The sequence below is a fragment of the Desmodus rotundus genome, chromosome 8 (genome assembly GCF_022682495.2).
Source record: "Desmodus rotundus isolate HL8 chromosome 8, HLdesRot8A.1, whole genome shotgun sequence".
Classification (NCBI taxonomy): domain Eukaryota; kingdom Metazoa; phylum Chordata; class Mammalia; order Chiroptera; family Phyllostomidae; genus Desmodus; species Desmodus rotundus.
In genome coordinates, this window is record NC_071394.1 from 120,932,131 (window position 1) to 120,954,483 (window position 22,353).

Consider the following 22,353-nt stretch of genomic DNA (forward strand, 5'->3'; position numbering starts at 1 on the left):
ACTCAGGCTAGATGGTCTGGAGGTTCCAAGATGGCTTCCCTCAGCATGCCTGGCACCTTGGCATGGATGGCTTGGAAGGCTGAGCTCAACGGTGCCTTTCCCTCTCCATGTAGGCTCAGCGACTCTCCATGTGATCTCCCCAGAAGGGATGTCAGACTGCTTACTTGGTGGTTCAGTCTGCAAGAGTCCAGAGCTAGCATAGCATCTCTTCTGCCATATTCTATTGGTCAGAGTAAACCCTCACCAGACCAGATGCTAGGGTAGGGGCAATAGACCCCACTTCTCAGAGAAAGGCCTGGGAGGGGGAAGAGGCTGAATTGGCACAGCCAGGGTCAGGCAGAAAACATACTGGGTCATACGCAGTTGAGTTTGGGAATATATGGATGGTGGGCAGGGCTGTGTGGGACAGGGGATTGGGGACAGAGCAGAGAGGTCCTTGGCCATCAGGTTAAACTGTTTGAGTTAACTTTTTTAGGTAAGAGGAAGCCCTTTAAGTCTGGCGCAGGTGGAATGAGTGATGGTCAAGGTCAAGCTGAAACAGGGATAACTGGAATGGCATAGAGTCTTTCTGCTACAAAATCAGAGAGCATTTGGAATAAGAAGTCTTAACAGTATGTACTGATTTATACATCTTTCCATTTTCTGCTATTTTTATTTTAAGAACAACTTTTATAGGGTTTTTTTTTTTGCCCCCTTCTTATGAAAGACACGTTTCCACTTTAGAAAATTGAGGCTGAGAGCTCAGCTAAAAGGTAACACGTGGGCCATAGGCAGCTGCCTTGGGGTCTTGAGCTGAGAGTGACTGGAGGCAAGATTACTACTATTATGGAGGGGGAGGGGTACGTAAGTGAATGTGTGAGATTCTAAGGTCTGGTGAAGGGTAGTGAGTAGGTAACGGCAAACTTAAATGTGCAGACAGGCATTTTGCAGAACAGTCTGCTGAATGAAGACAATAAAAACAGAACTATTTAAATGTGTGCTTGATATGTGATTGGTACTATACTACGACTGTACAGTTAGTAGCTCACTTAACCCTGATGGGCTAGGTACTTGTACCAGTCCCGTTATATGCATGAGAAAATTGAGGCACAGAGGAGTAACTTGCCCAAGGTCACAGTTAAGAGTGAAGAAGCTGGGATGTAAGCCTAGCTGAGCTCTGAACTACTTTTAACTACTAAAGCTGGATATTGACTTTGAGCTTTCATATGTGCTAATCAAGTTTCCTTACTATCATTCCTGAAGATCTAAATGACTAGAGCTTACACTCTCATCTGACTTGTTGCTATTCTGAATTATGGAATATAGAAAGCACCTGACACACTTCTGTTAAGGATGCCAAGGCCAGAGTCAAGGTAGTCAAAAGTTGGTCTAGAGTGTGTAACTCCATTCCCCCTCCACTGGCAGGATGCAAGCAATGCCTCAGCCAAAGGTGGTCTATTAGGCTGGTACCCACCCTCCCCCATAGTTCAAAATAGTCATCGTGATGGAGTATTTGTTTAATGTTTTTAAAAAATACTCTGGTGAGTTATGTTTGAAAATGCTATGTGAATACACTTTGAGGACGATGGTGAAGGTGCAACTTTGACGTCAAGACAAGTGGGTGCATCAGGTGTTCAATTAAAAAGATCAGCTGAAAAAAAGCAGGTGGAAAGTCACTCTGATGAAAATGTGGTCGCATCTCCAACCCCAGTTCGGAGAGCAGCAGTGTCTAGTGTCATCTTTGGAAACAAAATAGAGTTACGGGTAAATTTAGAAAGAAAGAAGGCAATCTGGACTCCCCTTCTAATGGTAACCTGCAGAGGGAAAACGGGGAGGCTGCGTGCTCCTCCCTTGCCGAGAAGGGGTGTTTATTAGCTAGGACGCAATGAAAACTTTAATACTAGTTTATAGCAGGGGACTGTCTTTGGCCTTTCATCTGGATAAATGGCTTTTGTTCCTCTCGTGGATAAGCCTACTTAGAGTGGAATCCTATTTTGTTCTTTATCATTATACCAAATTTTAAAAAATCATAGCTGTATTTCTGTACAATTAGACTAAATTAGTTGGTTTAAAGAGTTCCCTCTTTCCTACTCTTCTTATGGTAAATTAAATCAATGGAAATTAGGAATGTGCTAATTTAACAATTTATATCCCCCAGCTCCCTTTCCTGGCAGTGATCTATCAGTTCAAGTAAAGGAAAGCTATTTCGTGAAGAGAAATCAAAACCTTTCTTCCCCCAACCCCTCTACTCTCTCTTTTCTTCTTTTCAGCTTATTCTGAGCGATCGTCCCCAGGAAACTAACCCACCAACTGCTGCCACGTTTGATTCCTCTTTCTGGAGTTACAGCCTTCCTGCTCCTCCATGAAGTCTCTTCAGCTGACTTCTCATCCCTGCTATCCGCTTGCAAGAAATTTAGGGTCGCAGGATCAGGAGGACTGTTCAGATCTGTCCCCAACCTCCTCCGCTCACCATCTTGTTTTGTTTTTTAATAAACCTTGTAGGATGCTGGTGGGTGGGGCCAACCAAGAGGGAGACAGCAGGTCCAGCCCATCCTTTTTCTGACCTTGTGGGGCCATCTTCCACCTGGCAGTTCTCTTCCCCCATCTGTTTTCGTTTTTTTTTGTTTTTAAGGGGGGAAGGAAGTAAAAACAATCAAAGAAAGGAAAAGAAACCAACTCCCCAAATACCTACACCACCTCTGAGGCAAGGCCAGTGTGGTGGAAAGTTCTATAGGTGTGTGTAGAGCCCTGTGTAACGTGTGCCCATGTTTACACTCGGGTCTCAAACTATGGGAGCAACTACAAAACTCATAAAGGCAGTGGATGGTAGAGTGAGACACTCCTCTCTGAGGTAGAAGCTGTTGACTTCTTTCCATTGGCAAATAAGGAGCTGTTTTATTTTCCAGTTTTATTGAGCTGTAACTGACATGATTTGCTTTTATATGTTAATAATTTTTGCACTTATACCTATATTGGTCAATGTTCACTGAGCTTGGATGGACCCCAGGTGCTGCGGAGAGGCTCCTGCGGGCAGCTGACCGCTGGGGACTTCCTAGAGGGACTGCCAGGCTCAGGACAACACTTGGGCCCCATGACGATGGCTTTGTCTCTTTGGGGAGGTATCTGCAGCCTGGGACTTTCAGCACATTTGTCCCACTGGGTTGATTTAAAGGCTTTCTTTCCAGGTTGATCTTTTCCTGGAAAACTCCCTGAATTCTGGTGAAGCGAATTCAGAGGAAGAGCTTGGGATACTAATGTAGTTTGTTTATTTATTCTTTTAATCTTTATAATCCAGGCATGGTTATTCAGGTTGGACACCAAGTTATTTTTTTTTCCACTTTATTGAAATATAATTTAAACACAGTGAAATTCTGCATAGATCTTAAATGTCAGATTTACAAGTTTTGACAAATGTAGACACCAATATATTTCTGTATCATTACCTTAGAAGGTTCCCTTATTCCCAGTCAGTACACTCTCACCCCCAATGACAATTTTCCTATCCCCATAGCTTAGTTTTGCCTGTTCTAGAATTTCCTGTAAATGGAATCACAAAGTATGGGCTCTTGGTTTGGCATCTTCCTCCTAACGTGACGTTTCTGAGACTCATCCAGGTTGTTGCCTGTGGAAGTAGAATCCAACATGTCACTCATAGCTTCACAGTGTTTACAAGGGACATTTGTTCACCCCCTTGGCCTCCTGATCAGATACCTCTAAATCCTGGTATGTGGTCCTCTACGCTCTTCCAAGTCAGTCTCTCTCCAGCGCCAAGCCAGTTCCTCTCCCACCACCGCCCAGGCGGCCAGGGGCACCACCCAGATGGCCGAGGGGCCATCACCCGAGGAGCCTCCCCTGAACAGCTGCCCTCTGCCCCCACCCCTCATTAAAACTCAAAAGGAAACCGTCCCCTCCAGAGATCAGAATTCAGATTCGTTTAATTCCACCCATTCAACTGCACACAACCGCATGTTTTGGTGTTGATCACGGATATGCAGAATCCTTAAGAGCACGTAAAAAAATAGCAATGAAATAGAGAGAGAAAGAAAGAAAAGGTGTGGGGGGGAACTCAGATCTCACGGGCAGTGGATATCAGCTTCAGCTGAACCAGGATTCAGAATGAAATCTTTTCCTTTTTTTTCTCTTTTAAGTAAACGGGAGTCGCTCTCCGTTCCTCGCTAGGAAGGTTTCAAAGGTCGTCACACTGAAGCCTGGGGGCGTTCATCTCCCCAGCGGCCTGGAGAAGGGAGGAGGTTGGAGGGAGGCGGGAGGGAGCACACAAAAGCGAGCCATGCAGAGAGGGCTAATGTTTCCTGTTTGCCTGGAACCCCCTCCCCTGTGTCCCCTCCCCCAGCCCCCTCCCAACACTCGGGCGGAAGTGAGTTTGCTCCTTTGGAGATTAAAAGGATTCCGAATTCCGATCAGTCCCAATAACCAGCGTACTAAGAGGAGGAGGAGGAGGAGGAGGAGGAGGAAGAGGCGGCAAAGCAGAGAAAGAGAGGGCGCGCGCGCGCGTGCACGCACGCAGTCCGAATTGGGGGAGTTGTGCAAAGCCCCCGGAGGTCAGGGCGCACGGCGTTAGCAGAGCCTGGTAGGCACAGCGCGGCCGGGGCCACCGAGTCTTGCACGGCGACTCGTTTTAGAAAGAAGATGACGCGGGCGCGGGCCGGCGGCGTTGGCCACGCGGCTCCAGAGCTCACCGCGCTGGGCCATTGCCGGTTCCACTGATTCCTGCGCGCCCCGGAGGAGGCTCAGTCCCTGCGACTCGGGATCGGAGGGGGGACTAAGGCGAGGGCGAAATGGCCCGATGACAAAGGAAATGTGATCCCCCTTCGCTGCCACGGTTTCAGAGAGGACGGACGTGAGGAGGAGGAGGAGGGGCGCGGGGCGCGCGCGGAGCTCGGATAGCATTGCACGACGGCTCGCGCGGAGCGGGCAGCGGGTACATCTAATATCTTCCTGCGGATGAATAATTCAGGACGGCCCGCGGGGACCTGCGGCCCCGCGCTGCAGCGCAGCTAAACCGAGAGGAAGGAGCGCGCGGGAGGCGCCCAGGCCGGGCAAGGCGGGGGCACGAGGGCCCTGGGCAGCGTGGGGCGCGCGTGCGTGTTAAGTGTCAGCAGCCGAGGCCAGGCAGGCGCGCGGGAGACTCGAGGCGCGTGGGACGCGCGTGCGTACTACTACACGCGTGCGGCCGCGGCCGGGCCCATACGACCTGCAGCTGCTGCGGGGCCCGCGCCCGGCCGTGCGTAAGCCCGAGCGCACACGGCGGGCCACCCAGGAGTCCCTGGCCGCCGCGTCATGCGGTGGGGTGGCCGGCGTCGCGCGGGGGGACACTGGCTTGGCGTCGCCCCGCTCCCGCCTTTACTAGTTTGGGGAGCCTTTCTCTCCAAAGAAGAGACTAACTAAATTCGCTTAAAGAAAAGCAACGCACCAAATACTCGTCAAACCAAATTTTGCTTCTCCCGCTCGGGACTGGGATTGCACATTGGACTTTAGAGGACTTAACCTCCGCGAGGGAGAAGCTAGGCTAAGCTCCAGCTGCTCTAGGGAGTCCTCTGACCTCCCTGCCCCCGCTCTCCCCTCGCGAGTTGAGACTTGTTCCGGCGCTCCGGGTTCGTAAGGCACGCAGTCCCCACGTTGTCCGGGAAGAATCTGTGTCACCTCTGGATAGTGGCATTTAATGCCCGCAGCGTCGGGGGTGGCAGCGCGAAGGGCCGGACGCGGCGAGGCCGAGGGGGCCGAGCAGCTCTGGTGCGGGTTACTGGATTGCAGGCCTAATAGATGCATTTTTCTGAGTGAGCCGGCGGCTCCCCCACCCACCTCGTCCGCGCTCTCCTCTCCTCCTCTTCCTCTCTGGTCTCCTCCCTCCTCCGGGCCTGGTTGCAAATGGCTTCGTTCCCTGAGACCGACTTCCAGATCTGCCTGCTGTGCAAGGAGATGTGCGGCTCGCCTGCGCCGCTCTCCTCCAACTCGTCTGCGTCGTCGTCGTCCTCGCAGACGTCCACGTCGTCGGGGGGCGGTGGCGGGGGCCCCGGGGCCGCGCCGCGCCGCCTGCACGTCCTGCCCTGCCTGCACGCCTTCTGCCGCCAGTGCCTCGAGGCGCACCGACTGCCCGCGGCAGGCGGCGGCGCGCCGGGAGAGCCGCTCAAACTGCTCTGTCCTGTGTGCGACCAGAAAGTAGTTCTGGCTGAAGCGGCGGGCATGGACGCGCTACCCTCGTCTGCCTTCCTACTCAGCAACCTGCTCGACGCCGTGGTGGCCACGGCCGACGAGCCGCCGCCCAAGAACGGGCGTGCCGGGGTCCCAGCGGCCGCGGGCGGCCACAGCAACCACCGGCACCACGCGCACCACGCGCACCCTCGCGCGTCTGCTTCGGCTTCGGCGCTCCCGCAGGCGCCGCCGCCGCCGCCCGCGCCTTCCCGCTCCGCGCCCGGAGGACCCGCTGCCTCCCCGTCGGCGCTGCTGCTGCGCCGGCCCCATGGGTGCAGCTCCTGCGACGAGGGCAACGCTGCCTCGTCCCGCTGCCTCGACTGCCAGGAACACCTGTGCGACAACTGCGTCCGCGCGCACCAGCGCGTGCGCCTCACCAAGGACCACTACATCGAGCGCGGCCCGCCCGGCCCCGCCGCCGCAGCCGCCGCGGCGCAGCAGCTCGGCCTCGGGGCGCCCTTCCCCGGCCCGCCCTTCTCCATCCTCTCGGTCTTCCCCGAGCGCCTCGGCTTCTGCCAGCACCACGAAGACGAGGTGAGTGCGTGGCGACTCTCGAGGGGGCTTTCCCGGGTAGGGTACGGGCTGCTGGTGTGTCCACTCGGGAGTCGCGGGAGCGCTCGCGAAGGGCTGCGGGACCCATCCCATAGCGATGGGTGGGTAGGTGGGGGAGTCCTTTCGGAATGTCTTCTTTTCCTCTTTGGCTAGGTGGCGGTCACCGCCACCAAGAAGTTGGTGCCGCAGTAGGAGTAGGGTGTGTATAGAGGATTTGCTTTCTGTGTGCTTTGCTGCGAGGTCCCCTCAAGGAGTCCCGAAACGCGGAGTTCCCTTCCCTCTTTTCCTCCTCTAATTTTCTGTGTGGCAAAACGTGGTAACCGTTTTCCTTTAATTAGGTGCGAGCTGGGGAGAGTGAGGTGTGTGTCGGGCTAGACCTGGTTTCCTTGTGCGGAGGTTCCCGCCGCCTCCGTTCCCGAGGTTTGAGGACACCCCCACCCCTTCTTTGTGAACTTTGATTTCCTCACTTCATTTCCGTTTGACAAAGCGTACAAGCTATTGCTTTAATTAAGACCCGAGATGGAAAGGCATGTGCTGTGTGTCTGTAGATGGGTCTCTGTGTGCGCGCACACTAGAGGCCTCTCAACGGACGGAGGGCTCCCCTTCCCCTTCGTTTCTCCTTTTTGTTTGTAAAACTTCTAGGTGGTGGCTTTTTGGTAGGGCGTGAGTCAGGAAAAGATGGTTGTGGTGGGGGAGGGATGCGTGTGCCTCTGTAGACATGGTTTCCGCGTGCGCGCTGATGAGGGAGGACTCTGTGTTTTGTTGGGACATGGTGGCAGTCGTCGTCTCTTAGTGTTGGGTCTTGGGGTGTCTTGATCTTTGACGGCCAAGGGGCCCTCGGTCTAAAGCCCTTCTCCGCGGTTGTTTACTGCATTGTGGGAAAAACGTTGTGGGCCCAGGGCCTCTTGGGCCCAGGGCCGCGCCTTAGAGAAGCGGAATTTGGGGGACTGGACCCATTGCCCTCTCCCAGGTGGGCGTCCCTCGGGCCGCTCCAGACGGCCCCAGGTTTGATCCCTACTGGAATGAGGTTCCCCAGTTAGGAGGTGTCTGCAGCTCGCTCAGCCAGGGGCTCGACATCTCTCGGGGGAAAAAAGCCGGTCCCAGCTGCGTGCGGCCTGAATCCCAGGGCTGCACTGCAGTCTGTGGGCTTGAGTTCTCTGTTTTGGCTGTTACTTACTGCTGATTTTTCACATCGTCATGTGACGTTTTTCCACTCTTACGAACCATGATTGGAAAGGGCCTGAAATTTCTAGCAGCAGAGAGGGTCGGTAACTTATGTGCTCTATCTGTAGACCCGTGAGATATTAGCTCTGTGTGTTTGCTGTAGTATTGGCGTTGGACGTAGAGCAGGAGACAGTAGAGGCTTTAACAATCATGGTGGGAGTTGCTGCCTTCTAGTTGGAGTGGGCGTGCTGGCAACAGGCTGGGCAGAGGCTTGCACAGCCCAGCAGTTTCAACTCCTAACCTGTTATTTGGGGGAGGAAGGCGGAGCTATTGCCTGATGGCCTTAAGCCGGGGTCTCCTATTGGAAAAAAATTGAAATTCTAATCTACTTGTGGTGGGTGCCTCACTTTAAAAGTTTCCTCCTAGGTATGAAGATGGGGAGAAGTTATTCTTTTCCTTGGATATTAAGCTTTGAATGGACTCATTAAAATTTTCCACACTCATGGATGAATGTTTCCAATATGTTCTTTAACCACTTTTAGAAAAGTGATTGAGCTAAATATCAATCTGAATCTCAGGAAAGGAAAGATAGAGAGATAAGGTGAGAAGGGGGTGCGGGGTGGAGTGCAGGGAAGAGGGGATTTGAATCCACCACGGTTTTCCTCCTGGGAGTGGTGTTGATTGAACCCTCTTTCCCAGCAGTTGATTTTAAATGTCAGATTTTATTTATATTCCCAGTTAAAGATCCACATAATGTTTTATTTGGGCTAAAACAGTGGATGCTCAGTGTTGCCAGACTTGTAAAAGGTTTATACACTTTTTAAATTATAAAACCATTCAAATGGGATGGGAGAGTGTAAAATGCAAAATGAACCTCCTCTCACCCTGGGAGGTACCTGGCTGCCCGGAAAATTTACTTTTTAAATGTGCTACACTAGGTTAAAGTTGTTTGGCACGAGTATTAAAATGTTACATTGTTAAACTAAAGGTCCTTTAAAAACATGAAACTTTTAAGTTTTGAGCAACCCCTCCCCCTTTTCAGTTTTTCATTTAAGGAAAACTTGAAAGTTAATTTTTATACCTCTTTCCTGGATTTAGAATGCTAGAAAATTTGAGATTAAAGGTGACAAACCAGTGCTGTGAATAAAGTAGGAAAGTGACATCTCGCTCATACATGGCCTTAAATTCTCCCTTTCCTTTGAAGGAAGTGATGGGCAGCAGTTTTATAAAACACTGTTCCATTGAAAAGCCACCCTTTGGACTAGGCAGAGAGCACGAGGGCGCTTCGGGAGGATGACCAACCTCTATTTGTGACAGGGCCGAACACCTAAACCCAGGTATTTGGCTGTATGTACAAAGCACCTCAATTTTTAGAACGTGCTACTTCGGCGAGTTGCCTCCTGGGACAACAGGCTCCATTAAATGATTCAGGGCGCTCTTACTTTACGGTGACTAATGCCACCTGACCTTGGGGAGGAGGTCTTGACTCCAGGCGTCTGTTCTATAACTTCAGGGAGGGTGCCTCCAACAGTTGCCCACTCAAGGGAACAGGAGGCTTTTCCTCAATATCCTCCCTTCCCCCCCCAATGGCTTCTCGAGATTGGCAACGTGTTTTGAGCGCTTGATTTAAAATTAACTTTAAAACCTAACAGTGGAGGGGGAGTTATGGTGTACAAGGAATTAAAATTGCGTGCTCCCACTCTTAATATTTGGCTTACAAAAAAAAAAAGGAATCGTTAGGGTTTTTCGCCAGACGTGTGTCGGGATGGTCAGCCCGAAAGGCCCGCGGGCACCGCGACCCGGCGGCCATCCAGGCCAGGAATCCGGCCCTCGAACCGCTGGCCGCGCGGGTCCCGCGAGAGGCGCCGAGGAGTCCAGGCGCCGAGGAGCCAGACGGTGGGCCTGCGCCGCCGCCACCTCCGCCGCGGGGCCAGCCCGCAGCCCGCGGCCCTGGTGACGCAGCCCGACCCGTGGCCGGCCGCTCCTCGCCCCGCGGGCACCCGAGAAAGAATTCGAAAGGGTTCGCACACGAATGCGGAAAAAGAAGGCGAGGGAGTGCAGTGGGACAGAGGGCCACGAGCGCATGAGCCCATGAGCTCGTTTTTCCAGCCCCTTTCGAGCCGCCCTTTTAATGTTGTGTATGGGCACGTAGGATGCGGTCCCTTTGCGGCCTCGGACGCGGCACTGGAGCAGGTTCAGGGGGTGTGATGTGTGTTGGAAAGAGGTGGGCGCCAGGACCCTGCAAATGGAAAGCCGCGTGGGGGCTGCGCGAGTTCCGGTTCCCAGGAAAGGCCCTGTCGTTAGCAGTGTGTGCGGTGACACAGCTCGGGTGATACACTAGCCATATTAGCCGAGAGAAACGTTGTAGCCCATCTCACCGAGGATGGCAGTACTGGTTTCCAGTTCGGCAGGCCAGAGGCGGGGTTTCCTGAGCGCCCTGGATGGAACAGTGGGGTGTAGGTGTTGGTGCAGTTTATATCCAGTCCCCTCCCTCCTTGGGCTGAAGAAAAGTAAAGCTTCCTGGAATGGAAAGTTTTAGAATTCCCACCAGTAAAGAAAGACTCTGAATATTGAACCATCCTAGGCCTGGGGACTGTATTTCCCTGGGAAAACACTCTCCAAAAATTAGCCTCCCACCTCTCTGAGGAAGGCAGTTAGCTGCCCAAAATAATTGGTTGTAGGATAAATCCTTGTCGAATTCACTGTGAATGGGGATCGTACCAGTGTTGGCACCGATATATGTATTTTATTGTGCGTCCTCACTGTCTAACCTGTTTCAGGCATGCATATCCAGTGTACGCATGTTTGTTTTAAAGTTATATATGGCATGTGCTGTGTAAATTATAAACCTATACCAAGAGAAAAATACATAAGTGTAATTCTATTTCTGTGCCCCATTTTCAATCCTCTGTGTAGGACATAGGTGGCTGTGTCTGCTTAATTCACACATCTCACCTATTCCTCACAAAACCAAACTTTTCATACCTTGGAAATAATCAGAGCTTCCTACTTTTAATCCTATTCGGCAGCTTTGTAGGTTGAAGTCTGTCAAACGAAAATGCTTGATGAAAAAATATGGGAGACAAACGTTCATATGGGTATATTACTTTTTACCCTTGAAGGCACTTGGTGGGCTTTTAAAAAGTCATGTTTGAGCTGAGAAAATGTGCCCCGTCTTTTTTAACGGCCATAGCGATGGATGGGTGTTTTATCTACAGGGATCTCGGGGAAGTGGGCCTTGGCTCCTTTGGCAAGCCTTTACTGGGAGGTAACCCTGGGCCATCATATTTGAGTCATACTTGAGACAGCCGGTGGCATCAGCACTGCCTTGGGGAACCTTTGGTGACTCTTCATACTCAAAAGGAATAAACTACACTGGTTTTGATGTTGCATGGACTTGTTTTGGGTCTATAGGATTTTTATTTCCAATGCTAGGAATATGTGTATTTTGGAAACAATAAGAAACTGTAGGAAGAAAACAGGCACTTTCTCCCACACCTCATTCTGTTCTTCATTTGATATTAGTGTATATTCTTTATGATTCATGTGTTCAAGTTAAGTAACTGTACATGGAGTCAAGTCTTGAAAGTGTAGGAAGAAGGAATGAAAATTCCCTTTTTCCACCACAGTTCTCCCTCCCAGTTTTAGCTTCTTATAAATTTCAAGACACTGAAACCAACATTAAAATATATAGTTTCTTAAAGCACTACTTAAAATGGAAGCAACTTTCTCTTCATACGTAAAATTTTAAGCAGAGTTGTTCCACTTTTTGTTTTCATTTTTAATACTGCATAGAAAGGAAGGATGTTGTTACCTTTTGCAGAAGCTATAAATGAGGTGAAATTGTTGAAATGCTAAGTCAGGAGGAAGAAGGGTTTATAAGTTTTCCTGAATCGAGAGAAATTTTAACTTATTTGATAACATTATAGCTCTAAAATTTCACCCCTCCGAATTTTATTTTCTCTGGTGCCAACTTAAAAGTCATGGTTTGCCTAATCTTGCCACTTCTCCATCCAGTTCCTCGCATGGGGCAAGGTTTATTTTAGGTGTTTCACTCTTGGTGAATAAAGGACCATTTTGGTGTCATTCTTCCTGAGCAAAAGGTTGAGATCAAGTCTACCAGGCAGGCGGTTCCAAAGTAGTGTTCCCTCCACACGCCCCCATGGCTCTGACGGAGAGTTAAGGCTTGGCTTGCGAAAGCTGTTTTTGCCATCTCTGTTATTTTGGAAGAGAGCAAGAGAAAGGTTGGTAAAGAGTTACAGTTGCCCAAAGGGAACAAGACACCATCCACTCTGTCCCCCCTCCTCTTGACCTTTCCGGCATAGGGAATTGCCTGACCCCTCTTTCCTCCCCAGTTGATATGGCCTCACGATTGGCCACTACTAAAGCATTCTTCTCCTTTTGAGGTTTTGTCTGTACCTACAAACTGAGTTGACCGAAACCAGATTGACTGTTTTGTTTGATTTACAAGCCTCTGACTTAACAGAAAAATTGGAAAGGGGGGCAAGCAATTTACATCGGAAACTGTTGGACTTAAGTCTTATTCCAGTGTAATTCTTTCCCTTTTTAGTTGCCATGTTTCAGTTTGTTTGCAATAGGCTTTGAAGGTAGGGCGGCATCAAATGGGGGAAGACCCCCCAACTCTTCCTGGGTCTCATCTCCCACTCAAACCCAGCTGAGATTTTGGGAGATCCATATTTAATCTGAAGACATCAGGCCAGTATTTTGTTTTATTCTCCTTATTGTAGATTTTCGACTAATCCCAGATAGCTCTGTACCTGAGCATCACTTCCCAAGTGAAATTTTTAATGAATCTGTATAATGACCCCCGTTTCAGAATTGGTAGGCAAAACCCGCTAAGGAAGTGGTAATCTCTAGTGATAAAGTTACTGCTTTTGGCAAATCGAAGTTGTCAGTTTTGGGAAGGGGAGACTTGGTCATGAATAAGGGGATATTTCTTAATTGTGATTATTTACCTGGAAAGACTCCTGCAGAATAGCACATTTCTGTTAACCTAAAAGGAATTTGAATGAAGCAGAGCAGTGTATACTAAAGAGAATCGAGTGGGTGAAGGTTAGTTACGTAGACTGAGGGTATCCCTCCTGGTGGCTTGGCCACCCTGTGACTTTTGAGGCCCCCCGAGTGGACTTTGGAGCCTGAGCTGGTGAGGAACGCCTGGGAACGAGAGAGGAACCCCTCTGCCTTCCTACCCATGTGTCAACAGCTGTATCCTTTAGTTGTTACTTCTGGAAAGCATGGCCAGCCATTTCCTTCTAGCCTTAACCATTTGCAGTTAAAAATATGTTTTTCTTGAAATGCCTATGGGTTTTGGGAATGTCTTTCATATTCTGACTAATTGGGATAATTATAAAAATGCTATTTATAAAACAAATCTGCAGTTAGATTTTGCTGCTGGACATGGATCAGCTATGACTATTTCTGCCCAGGTTTTGTTTTGTTCTTTTTATCCTCACCAGAGGACATTCTGTTTTCATCTCTTTTAGAGAAAGAGAGAGACACGGGTGGGTTGCTTTCTCTTATGTGCCCCAACAAGGGATCAAACCCGCAACCGGGGTATGTGTTCTGACTAGGACTAGAACCCGCCACCTTTTGGTCTACAGGATGATGCTCCAACCAACTGAGCCACACTGGCCAGGGCCAGTGCAGGTGTTTTCAAGATGAGAATTGTGGGCTGGCCAGGTGGGTCAGTTGGTTGGATGGAGCGTTGTCGGGTACATCAGAAGGCTGTGGGTTGATCCCTGGTTGGGACGCAAACAGGAGGCAACCAGTGAATGTTTCTCTCCAATCGATAAACATATCCTCGGGTGAGGAGTTAAAAAAAGAGAGAGAATTGTGAATAGGTGGCATCAGCAGTCAAAATTAATGACGTGCTAAGACCACATCCATAAATTTTGATCTGTGCCCTCAGTCTCTTTGAGATCAGTGTCAGAGGGATGTATTTCTCTCTTACTTCGGGTCATCTGTAGGCTTGTCCCGAGCATGCGCACACACACGGGTGTGGGTAAGTGTGGAGCAGAAAAGGATCGGTAAAGAAAGTTTTAGTAGTAGTTGGAAAAAGGGTTTTGTGATGTTTCTTACTAAAGGTGTCCGTTTATCTTTGAGCCTGAGACAATGTGATTCTAGGTTGAGTTCTGGATCTTCTTCATTTTTCTCATGTAAAATGACATTACACTTTTCCGTGTTGAAGGCAACATAAAATGTCACGGTACAGGGTCACACAATGGAAGGCAACTGTAAACATGTATAACATCTTTTATTAACAAGCTACGTATTAGAGTATTGAAGCAGACTCCTCCCTCGCTCTTCCTCCCTTTCCTTTCTCCTGAAAGGGGGTGTTGTAGAAGAAAACTAATTCGTAGTGGCAGAAATTACAGCCGACCTGTGCTTTTATCAGTTTACCCTTATCTAAAAGGAAAGATAGGTAGTTCTATCTCTCACGGGAGGCAAGGTGTACTGGAGGAAAATGCATAAAAACTTGGAATCAACTTTAACTTTTGATCTAGACCATTTTAGGGTTCTAGGGCTCCCCAAACCAAGGAGAGAAGATGGGAGCAAGTGTGTTTAGAGGCTATAGCAATACCTTCAGCTTTTTTTTTTTTTTTTAGGCGGAAGTATTTGAGAGCCATTAATCTTTGAAGCCATGATACCCCCCCTCTTCCCCACATGGAACTGTGGCATTTTAAGGAGACAGATCAACTTGCTTAAGGGAACAGTCTGATTCCAGGGACTGAAATATTGTATAAGCTTTAATTTTATAGTGTTGTCAGGTATGTGTGTTGCGGGGGTTGGGGAGGCATCTGAATAGGAAAACTGAGGGTATCATTATTAGAGGGAAAGTTTAAATCTCTCTCTACAGGGGGGAAAAAAACCCAAACCCTACTTCACAAGCCCCAGGGATGGTGAAATGCCTTCTGTTGGTCAGACTCTCTCTAGTCCATTTGCCTTTTCACACTGCTCTGTAGTCACCATATTTGGCAAGTTTGTGTTTTTGAAACTAGTCCTTAAACAGCTGATATTTAACATACACTTTATTTGAACATTTAGCTTCTTGTATTTTATTATCTTATTTTAGAACTTAGACAAGCTGAAGTAGGAAGTTACATATCATACACATGAGTGGGCCGTGGTCTCGGCAAAAATGAGTGTGAGTGACATCCTTACTCTGTGTCTCATTCCACAATTAAGTGACTTTACTGTAAAGTGTTACCAGAACAATCACGTAGCAAGAAAAAAACAGTCTCAAAAATATCTGCAGTATCAGTGAGAAGAAGGGTGCTGCTTCTGCCAACCAGTTTATACCATAGGCATGGAGGTCACCTCCTGTCCTCACCCCAGTTCACCCACACTCTGGCCTCAGCACTTCAAAGAAAGTACTCTGGCATTAGTGGGTGGGTAGGGGCTCTGGGTGGATCTGGCCTCTGTGGATGTTAGTGGATTTAAGGACTAGTTCCAGAAAGATTTTGCTTGATGGTCAATTTTCAGTGGTGACTGAGGTAAATTGGGTTTGACCTTCAGAAGATGCTTATGCTGCTGCCATTTTATTTCTTTGCCAGGAACAAGAGAGACTTCTTAGTGTAAAGCCAAAGAATGAATGCCCTTGAAAATACTAGGTTCTGATAGTTGGACCTTTCTCTCCCCGCACGTGGGTGAAAGGAAGACGTTTGAAAATGCTTGTAGCTTTTCAGTATAAAGGCAAGAGTAGGAGCTTTAGAGTAAAAAGACCTGGGTTGCAAGGCCCAGTGTTTCCCTGAAGTAGCTGTGTGACCTTGGAGAAGTCATTTAACCTCTTGATCTCTGACCTTTTAGATGGGAGCAGCAGGAATGGAATGGTTATGTTTTACAAAGACCTACCTATCTGTGGGGAGAGCTGTAATTTACATGAAGCTGCTTTGGAAGGCACTAGAAAAATTTGTTTTAATAATTTAGGTGCACACCACTGTGTAAATATCCTGGGAAAAGTTTTGGCTTCAGCTTTACCTGCAAATTGCTGCCAAGCAGGTAAACTTTCTTTTTCATGAAATTAAATATGCTGCTTATCTTTGTTAAATACTTCCTGGTGGGTGGCCAAGCGATATTTGATGCCACAAAATAATTCGGGCAGTTCCTCATGGCTGATGGGACTTGATGTGTTAAGATTTGTCATCAAAATGTTTGAATGTCTTTGCTGCCTAGAATTGTGTCCCATGCTAAAGATGTTTGAGGGCAGTCTGCCACCTGGTCTGTCCCCGAGCTTGTGTGGTCTGTCTGTTTGGGAAGGCAGAACCGAAAGGGAGGTGAATGGAGAGGGGGATCCTCACCTTTTCCGTGAGGCTGCCTTGTGTGTGTCTTGTTTAAATTCCTAGATGAAGTTAGTGCTCAAGCTCAGGGCATCTGAACAGAAGTTTCTAGAGGGAGATGAGTTTGGGCTGAAAGAAGGGGGGGTTACTTGGAGAATTGTGGGATTTAGGTCAGAGATGTGCTGACAGGCAGAGTGGTTTCTAGGAACCAGGAGTGGATGGACTTTAGAGGAGGGTGTGTGATCCAAATCTTTCACCTTATTTTTCTTAATCCTTTCAACATCTCTCAGGAGGGAGGGTGTTAGGGTCCCCCTCTCTTTAGCCAGCCGCTTCCTCCGGGCGGATTATTGATACGAAGAGGAAACTGCTGGTGTATCCGTCAGGAGTCAGAGCCACGTTTCTTTTTCTTTTTTTAACAAGTAATTTAGTGTTAAGAACTGTTGACTGTTAACCAAGTTGTTAACTAGGAAGCCTATAGGCAAGACCAGATCATTAAGATACCCGGGAAGTAGCAACTGTGGGAAGCAGCTGCCACCCCAGGGTTGGGATCCAAAGGGAAGAGGTTGCAGTTACTAATACTTAGGGGAGGGTTCCTGTGGGGCTGGCGCCTCAGGTGGGGGTGGGGGGCCGGGATGGTGAAGCTGGGTCCCCCACTGAAATGACCCAACAACTCTGTTGCTGGTATGACCCTGGAAAATCCTCCCTTCCTTTAGCATCCCCTGTTGGCAGAGTAACTGTGTGACCCAGGTGACAAGGCGAGAGATGTGCTTTGCTTCCTCTCAGTCCCTCTTTCCCCAGTCACAAGGGGAGGGGTGCAGAAGGAGGATGGGTTTTTGAGCTGAGAGACTAACTCAGGGAGCAGCATAGCTGGGAAGATGGCTTCCCATTGGTGCCGTGGCTCCTCCTGGCAGCAGCCACCTGGCTTGATTTCATTGAGACTTCTCATGAAAAACATGGGGGAGACCTCAGACCGATGAGAACCAGAACGTGTCCCGAGTTTGCAGTGCTGCTCTTCGACTCAGCCAGCCCGCACTGGCCTCCGCCAGCCCCTCTCCCTGCACCCAGCCCTCAGCCCTGGAGTTGTATGCTTACCAGGGGAGATTGCTGTCTTTGTCTGTTGTACTTGCTCCTGTAATTACATAGTTTAAGGAAAGATGCAATGAAGGCAGGAAATTGTTATTTCTGTGCAAACAGGCCTGAATGTCTGGAAGCCACTTGGGTAAAACGGAGGCCCTGGCAATACAGCAACAGGCGAAATAGCCCCAGATCAGATCCCTTTCCTCACCACCGGTTTGGGATTGGGTGATTCCCTGTCTTCCTTCATGGCTTGCTTTGTTTCTGGCCCCAGAGTGGGGGCTGTCCCTGGTTCCCAGAGGGGGCATCTGGTATCTCTTGGTGCCAGCCCATTCTGGTTAAAATCTTGGGGGAGTGAGCTGGGGAGTCTCAGTCCAGGCTGGAGGAAGGAGCCCCTCCTCTCCCTGCTTCCCCTCCCTCTTCCCTCTCTTTAGCCTTTTAAGATGGTCAGCAGGTCCGCCCCCCCTCCCCCCTTGTCCCGCAATTGAGTAGAAAGGCCTGACTTCTGGTCTAGTGTTTCTCTAATTTGTTTTTGTTTATTGAGGTATAGTTACATAGTGTATAGTTCTCCACATTTTAACAATAGTATACAATGTATAATTACCACAGTCAAAACAGTTCCATCACCCCCAGAATCCCCACTCCACCTCCACCCAGCCTCAGGCAGCCACCTCTCTCCCTGCAATTTGGTCCTTTCTAGAATGTCATATATGCAGTGGAACCATACAGTGTTAAAGGTTTTTTCAGTTGCCCTAATGAATTCAGGAGTCAGCCCTTTTGCATCCCTCCTTTTATAATGCTGAGTGCTTTTCCGTTGTCTGAATGTACCAAAGTTGACAAGTTACTATTGTGCACTCACAGTTCCTGTTTTTTGGAGATTGTGCATATTTATTCGAATGCCTGGCCTGCCTGCAGTGCTGTGAGGGGAGTGGTGGTCACTCTTTCGTGCTGGAGACCCAGGTGTGATCCAGCACAGACTTGTGTGATTTTAGCCTCAGTTTCCTCATCCGTCTATACAGGTTGGTAACATTCTCATTAGTGAGCCTCAGGCTCACTTTTTTGTTTGGAAATCAAATGCAGTATTTCTTGATGAAAAATTGCCATGTGCCCTGTGTATAAGTTTAAGTGGAGACATTTAAAACGAAGGGACTGATTTGGGAACAGTGCTGGAGGGTGAGGAGGGGGGAGAGGGGCGAGGCAGTGGAAGCACCTGCTGGTCCCACTCTTTATTTTTAATAACCTTCCAGAGAAATTCCCCTTGGTTTTTGTCTCCTTCGGTTTGTGTTGTTAGTTTTATCAGAGCTTTCAGGGATTTAGAGGGATATTCTAAGAGGAAATTTTATTTCGCCAATTTAATTGGATTCTTAAAATGCCACATGGGTGCAAATAAAAAATTAAAACCATAGCTCTGGTCAGCTGTGGACCCAACCCAGTTATATCTGGAGCTTTTAAGGGAATCTTGGAAAAGATCCCTCCATGTAATGTGGATGGAGGAAGGTTTGAGTCTGTACATTTAAACCGAAGGTTAGTTAAGGGGAGAAGAGGTTTTGTGTTAGGGTTTATTTTTGGTGATAAATGGAAAACCGTTTATGAGGGGGTTGGGAAGGCATCTCCTAGCAAGAAATAATGGTTACTTCTGGACAACCTTTGGGACTTGCCCCAGCAGCTATTAATTTTGTTATCTTTTTCATCCTTAAGTTTGTTGTGCAATAAATAGATGGGCCTCGATGTTTAAGAATTGAACTTCTCTTCCCTGTCTTCATCTGTAGCATCTTCTCCTTTACTGTTGGTTTTTTGCTAACTAAATTTGTGTGTTCGTGGCCAGTTGTGTACAAAGGTTAATAACATGCAAATACATGCAATGAAAAGCACTAAATGTATTTGGGCATCTCGGACTGAAAGTTACGCCTCTAGTGCAGCACAACTTTGAAAACAAACACTTCCCTCTCTCATAAAAGGAGGGGCATAGTGTTCGCATTTGGTGTTTTCAGCATTCACACGAGTGTTTTTTCCTGTTGATCGTCTAGGGTCTGTTGCACAGCTGAGCACAGAATTTGTCTGAATTTTATGGCAATCTGCATAGTTTACCAGTGCTTATTTTTTCCCCCAGCCCCCTAAGACTTATTTTCAAGTTTCTTTTGTTTGCTTTCTAGAAGACAAGACCAATTTTGCTCTTCACCCAAGAAAGGGAGGGTGGGGGGGGGGGCAGGTAAAGCAACAAATAAATGGGAATAAAATTAGAAAGCCACAAGTGAGGTCAAATTATGCCGATGAGGAGGAGGTGATGTTTGGCCCTGGTTCGGGCTTAAAAGAGATCGGGTTTCCGGCTCTGATGGGTCCACTTGTTGGCTTGTAACATGGTGGAGGAGGAGGATGTTTCATGGGGGAGCCCAGAATGTCAAAGGTGTAACTTGCTGTGATTTCAGCAGATTGAGAAACCAAAGTCTTGCAAACTGACTTGGAGGGAGGTAAGGGCCCTGTCCTGCCCGCCGGGGCCTGCCGGGTCCTGGACTCGCAGCCAGCACTTCCCAGTGCTGTCACCGTGGGAGGCTCTCACCCTGTCTTGATGCTAAAGGCAGGTTTGCCCCCACCCCCAACAAAAAAGAGGAACCAAACACTTCACAGGGGTTAAAAGAGGGGGAAGAGGTAACAATTTTTTGATTTAAATTTGTTCTTTTTACCAACATTTGAAGTTTTCCTAAACTGACATTATGCTTGACTTCACAGCCCTTGTCATTTGGGGGCGTAAGTTTTCTGAATACCTACCTGCTTGGGACTGTTTATTTGACCTTCGTGCCTTCGTCTGCCATCTTCAGCTTACAGTTGCTGGGAGGATGGAAAAATTTAGGTTTTTCCTCAGGGCTCCCTTGTATTCCCAGCAAGTAACTTTGATCAGTTAACTCTAATCCTGGTATAATTGTACAAGTTAATACATAAATATATCTTTGTTTGGCTTATCTGTAAAAAAATTTTTTTATAAGCATTACCCCCATTCCTGCTTTCTCAAGTGTATGATCTGGGTTTGTGCATTTTCTTTCATTCAAAAAATCTTTTCAGTGATCTGTTTTTTTTTAAATTAAATTTATTGAGGTGAAATTGTTGGTCATTACTGCTCCGAACTTGGTGTTCACGGTGTGGAATTTATTTAGTGCTTCCCTTTCTTGGATTTTCTGTACATCTGGCCATGGCCATCCATGTGCTCCTCTCCTTGTCCCTGTTACTTCTAGAGGGAAGATCCCTCTCCACCCCCAGCCAGGGAATTGCTGGGAAGCTGGAGAGACACATTTGAAATGTTAATTTGCTCCTGAGAGCTTGCCTCCTACCAGCCACATTTCCTCCCACCCCACCCATCCTTGTTGCCATCAATTTAACGGAGAAAAATGGCTTGTCTCGTTGTTTTGCCTTGCATTTCCGTGATTGTGGCTAGGTGGGCGTCTTTTTCATATGTTTATTGGCCGTTTGGGGTTCCTCCCTGGATTGCCTTGGTTCCTGGGCCTATCCTGGGTTTTTAAAAAAATCAATTTGTAGGATAAATAGGGAGTACTAGTCGTCTGTTGCAAAGGCTTTCTGGGAGTACGTGGCTCGCCACAATTTAGTTTAACTCAGTAGGCACTTTAAATTTTAGTGCGGTAGATGATAGTCACCTATTTTCTCTAAATTTTGAGCCTTGACTCCCACTTTCGGGCCTACCTTCGGTGCGTCCTATGAAGCGGGATCTAGTATTTAGAACGAATGATGGACCTGATGTCCTGACTGTCAGTGAATGGTCTCATTTCCCCTTTTTCTCTGAACCTCGCATTTCTGGGAAACAGTTCTGAATATAGCTGTTGGCTGGGGGTGAGGAGTGGGTGTATTAGGGCCTTTACTCTGGGAATGCCAGCTGCTTTCTGGACATGCCGGCGATCTCTTTAAAAAAAAAAAAAATCTCAATACTTGGAAATAGAATTCTCTGCAGATGGTTCAGTTACAACATCAGCGGCACTGCTTACATTGGTCTGGGCCTCTTACACGCCAGCCCGTCCTTCACGTGCTGCCATCCGTGGTTGCCTGTTCTACACCAGTTCCTGGGCAGGGCCTTTTCTTCCCTCAATTTTTATCTCTATTGGGTTTTTAAAGTTCTAGAGAAGTAGTCATTTTACTGCCGGCAAATGCTAAGGAGCTAAACCAAAAAAAAAAAATAATTAATTAATTAATTACCCCCCCCCCCAAACCAAACAACTCGCTAATTCCATTCCCTGGCTGTAACTGCTGTTAACAGTTTCAAATGTCCTATTTCCTATATTGCCTTGCATATTCCTATATTACCTTATTTTTACGATGGCCATGTAATCATGTACACACAGGGATGATAATAAAGTCGTATTGAAATGTGTTTGTATGCGGCTGTGGGCCTGCATTTTATTTTTTAAATGATGATGAGCCCGGCCCGTCCTTGCGTGACGGACAGCAGACGGCTCGTTTGTTTTTCGTCTGTGGTGACGTGTGGTCTCCCTAAAAAAGCAAGTGCCCTCATTTTGAGCACACATTTTGAGGACTTCTGACAAATTTTTATATCTGTCTGTGCGACTGCCACCATAATCAAGACAGAACATCCCCAGCATCCCAGCAAGTTTGCTTGCCGTGGTGCCTGTTAGTGCTGATCTTGGGAGAATCTGGCCTGCTACTCTGGTCACGGGTTTTGGGAGGATGTTTGGAAACTTGAGTGAGTGGGGGCTGGGGGGGATTGGATGAGAACGAATCTCTACTGGTGGAAACTTGTGATGGCTGACGTCCTGGTTTACTGCAGACGGCTAGCTTACCCTTAAAATCTTTACCTTGAGACATTTTAGCCTCTACCAAGAAGGCCCAGAATCTCCTTTTTTCTGTTTTAAACATTTGCTGTCTCAGGGCCACAATGCAAATGGCCATTGTTTTCTAGTGAGCAGATGCCTGCTGGGAGGCAAATTCCTCAAGGATTGCTTGGAAAATGTGGAAGTGAATTCCGTTCAATCAACATACCTCCCATTGAGCATCTGCCATGTGCCTGGCTCTCTCCGGGTGTTTTGAGGACACAAAGGACTGGAACAGAGGTTGCCTC

General features: G+C 48.2%; 1 protein-coding gene across 1 annotated transcript in view; it reads left to right on the forward strand.

Annotated features, from left to right (window-relative positions):
- The first annotated feature begins 5,812 nt into the window (after window positions 1-5,812).
- TRIM71 (tripartite motif containing 71) overlaps window positions 5,813-22,353 on the forward strand; it is a 64,686-nt gene continuing 48,145 nt past the window's right edge. The window contains exon 1 of the mRNA XM_053930474.1: window positions 5,813-6,723. Within this exon, the coding sequence (XP_053786449.1) occupies window positions 5,866-6,723 (858 nt within the window). The 5' untranslated portion in view covers window positions 5,813-5,865. The remainder of the gene's footprint in view (window positions 6,724-22,353) is intronic.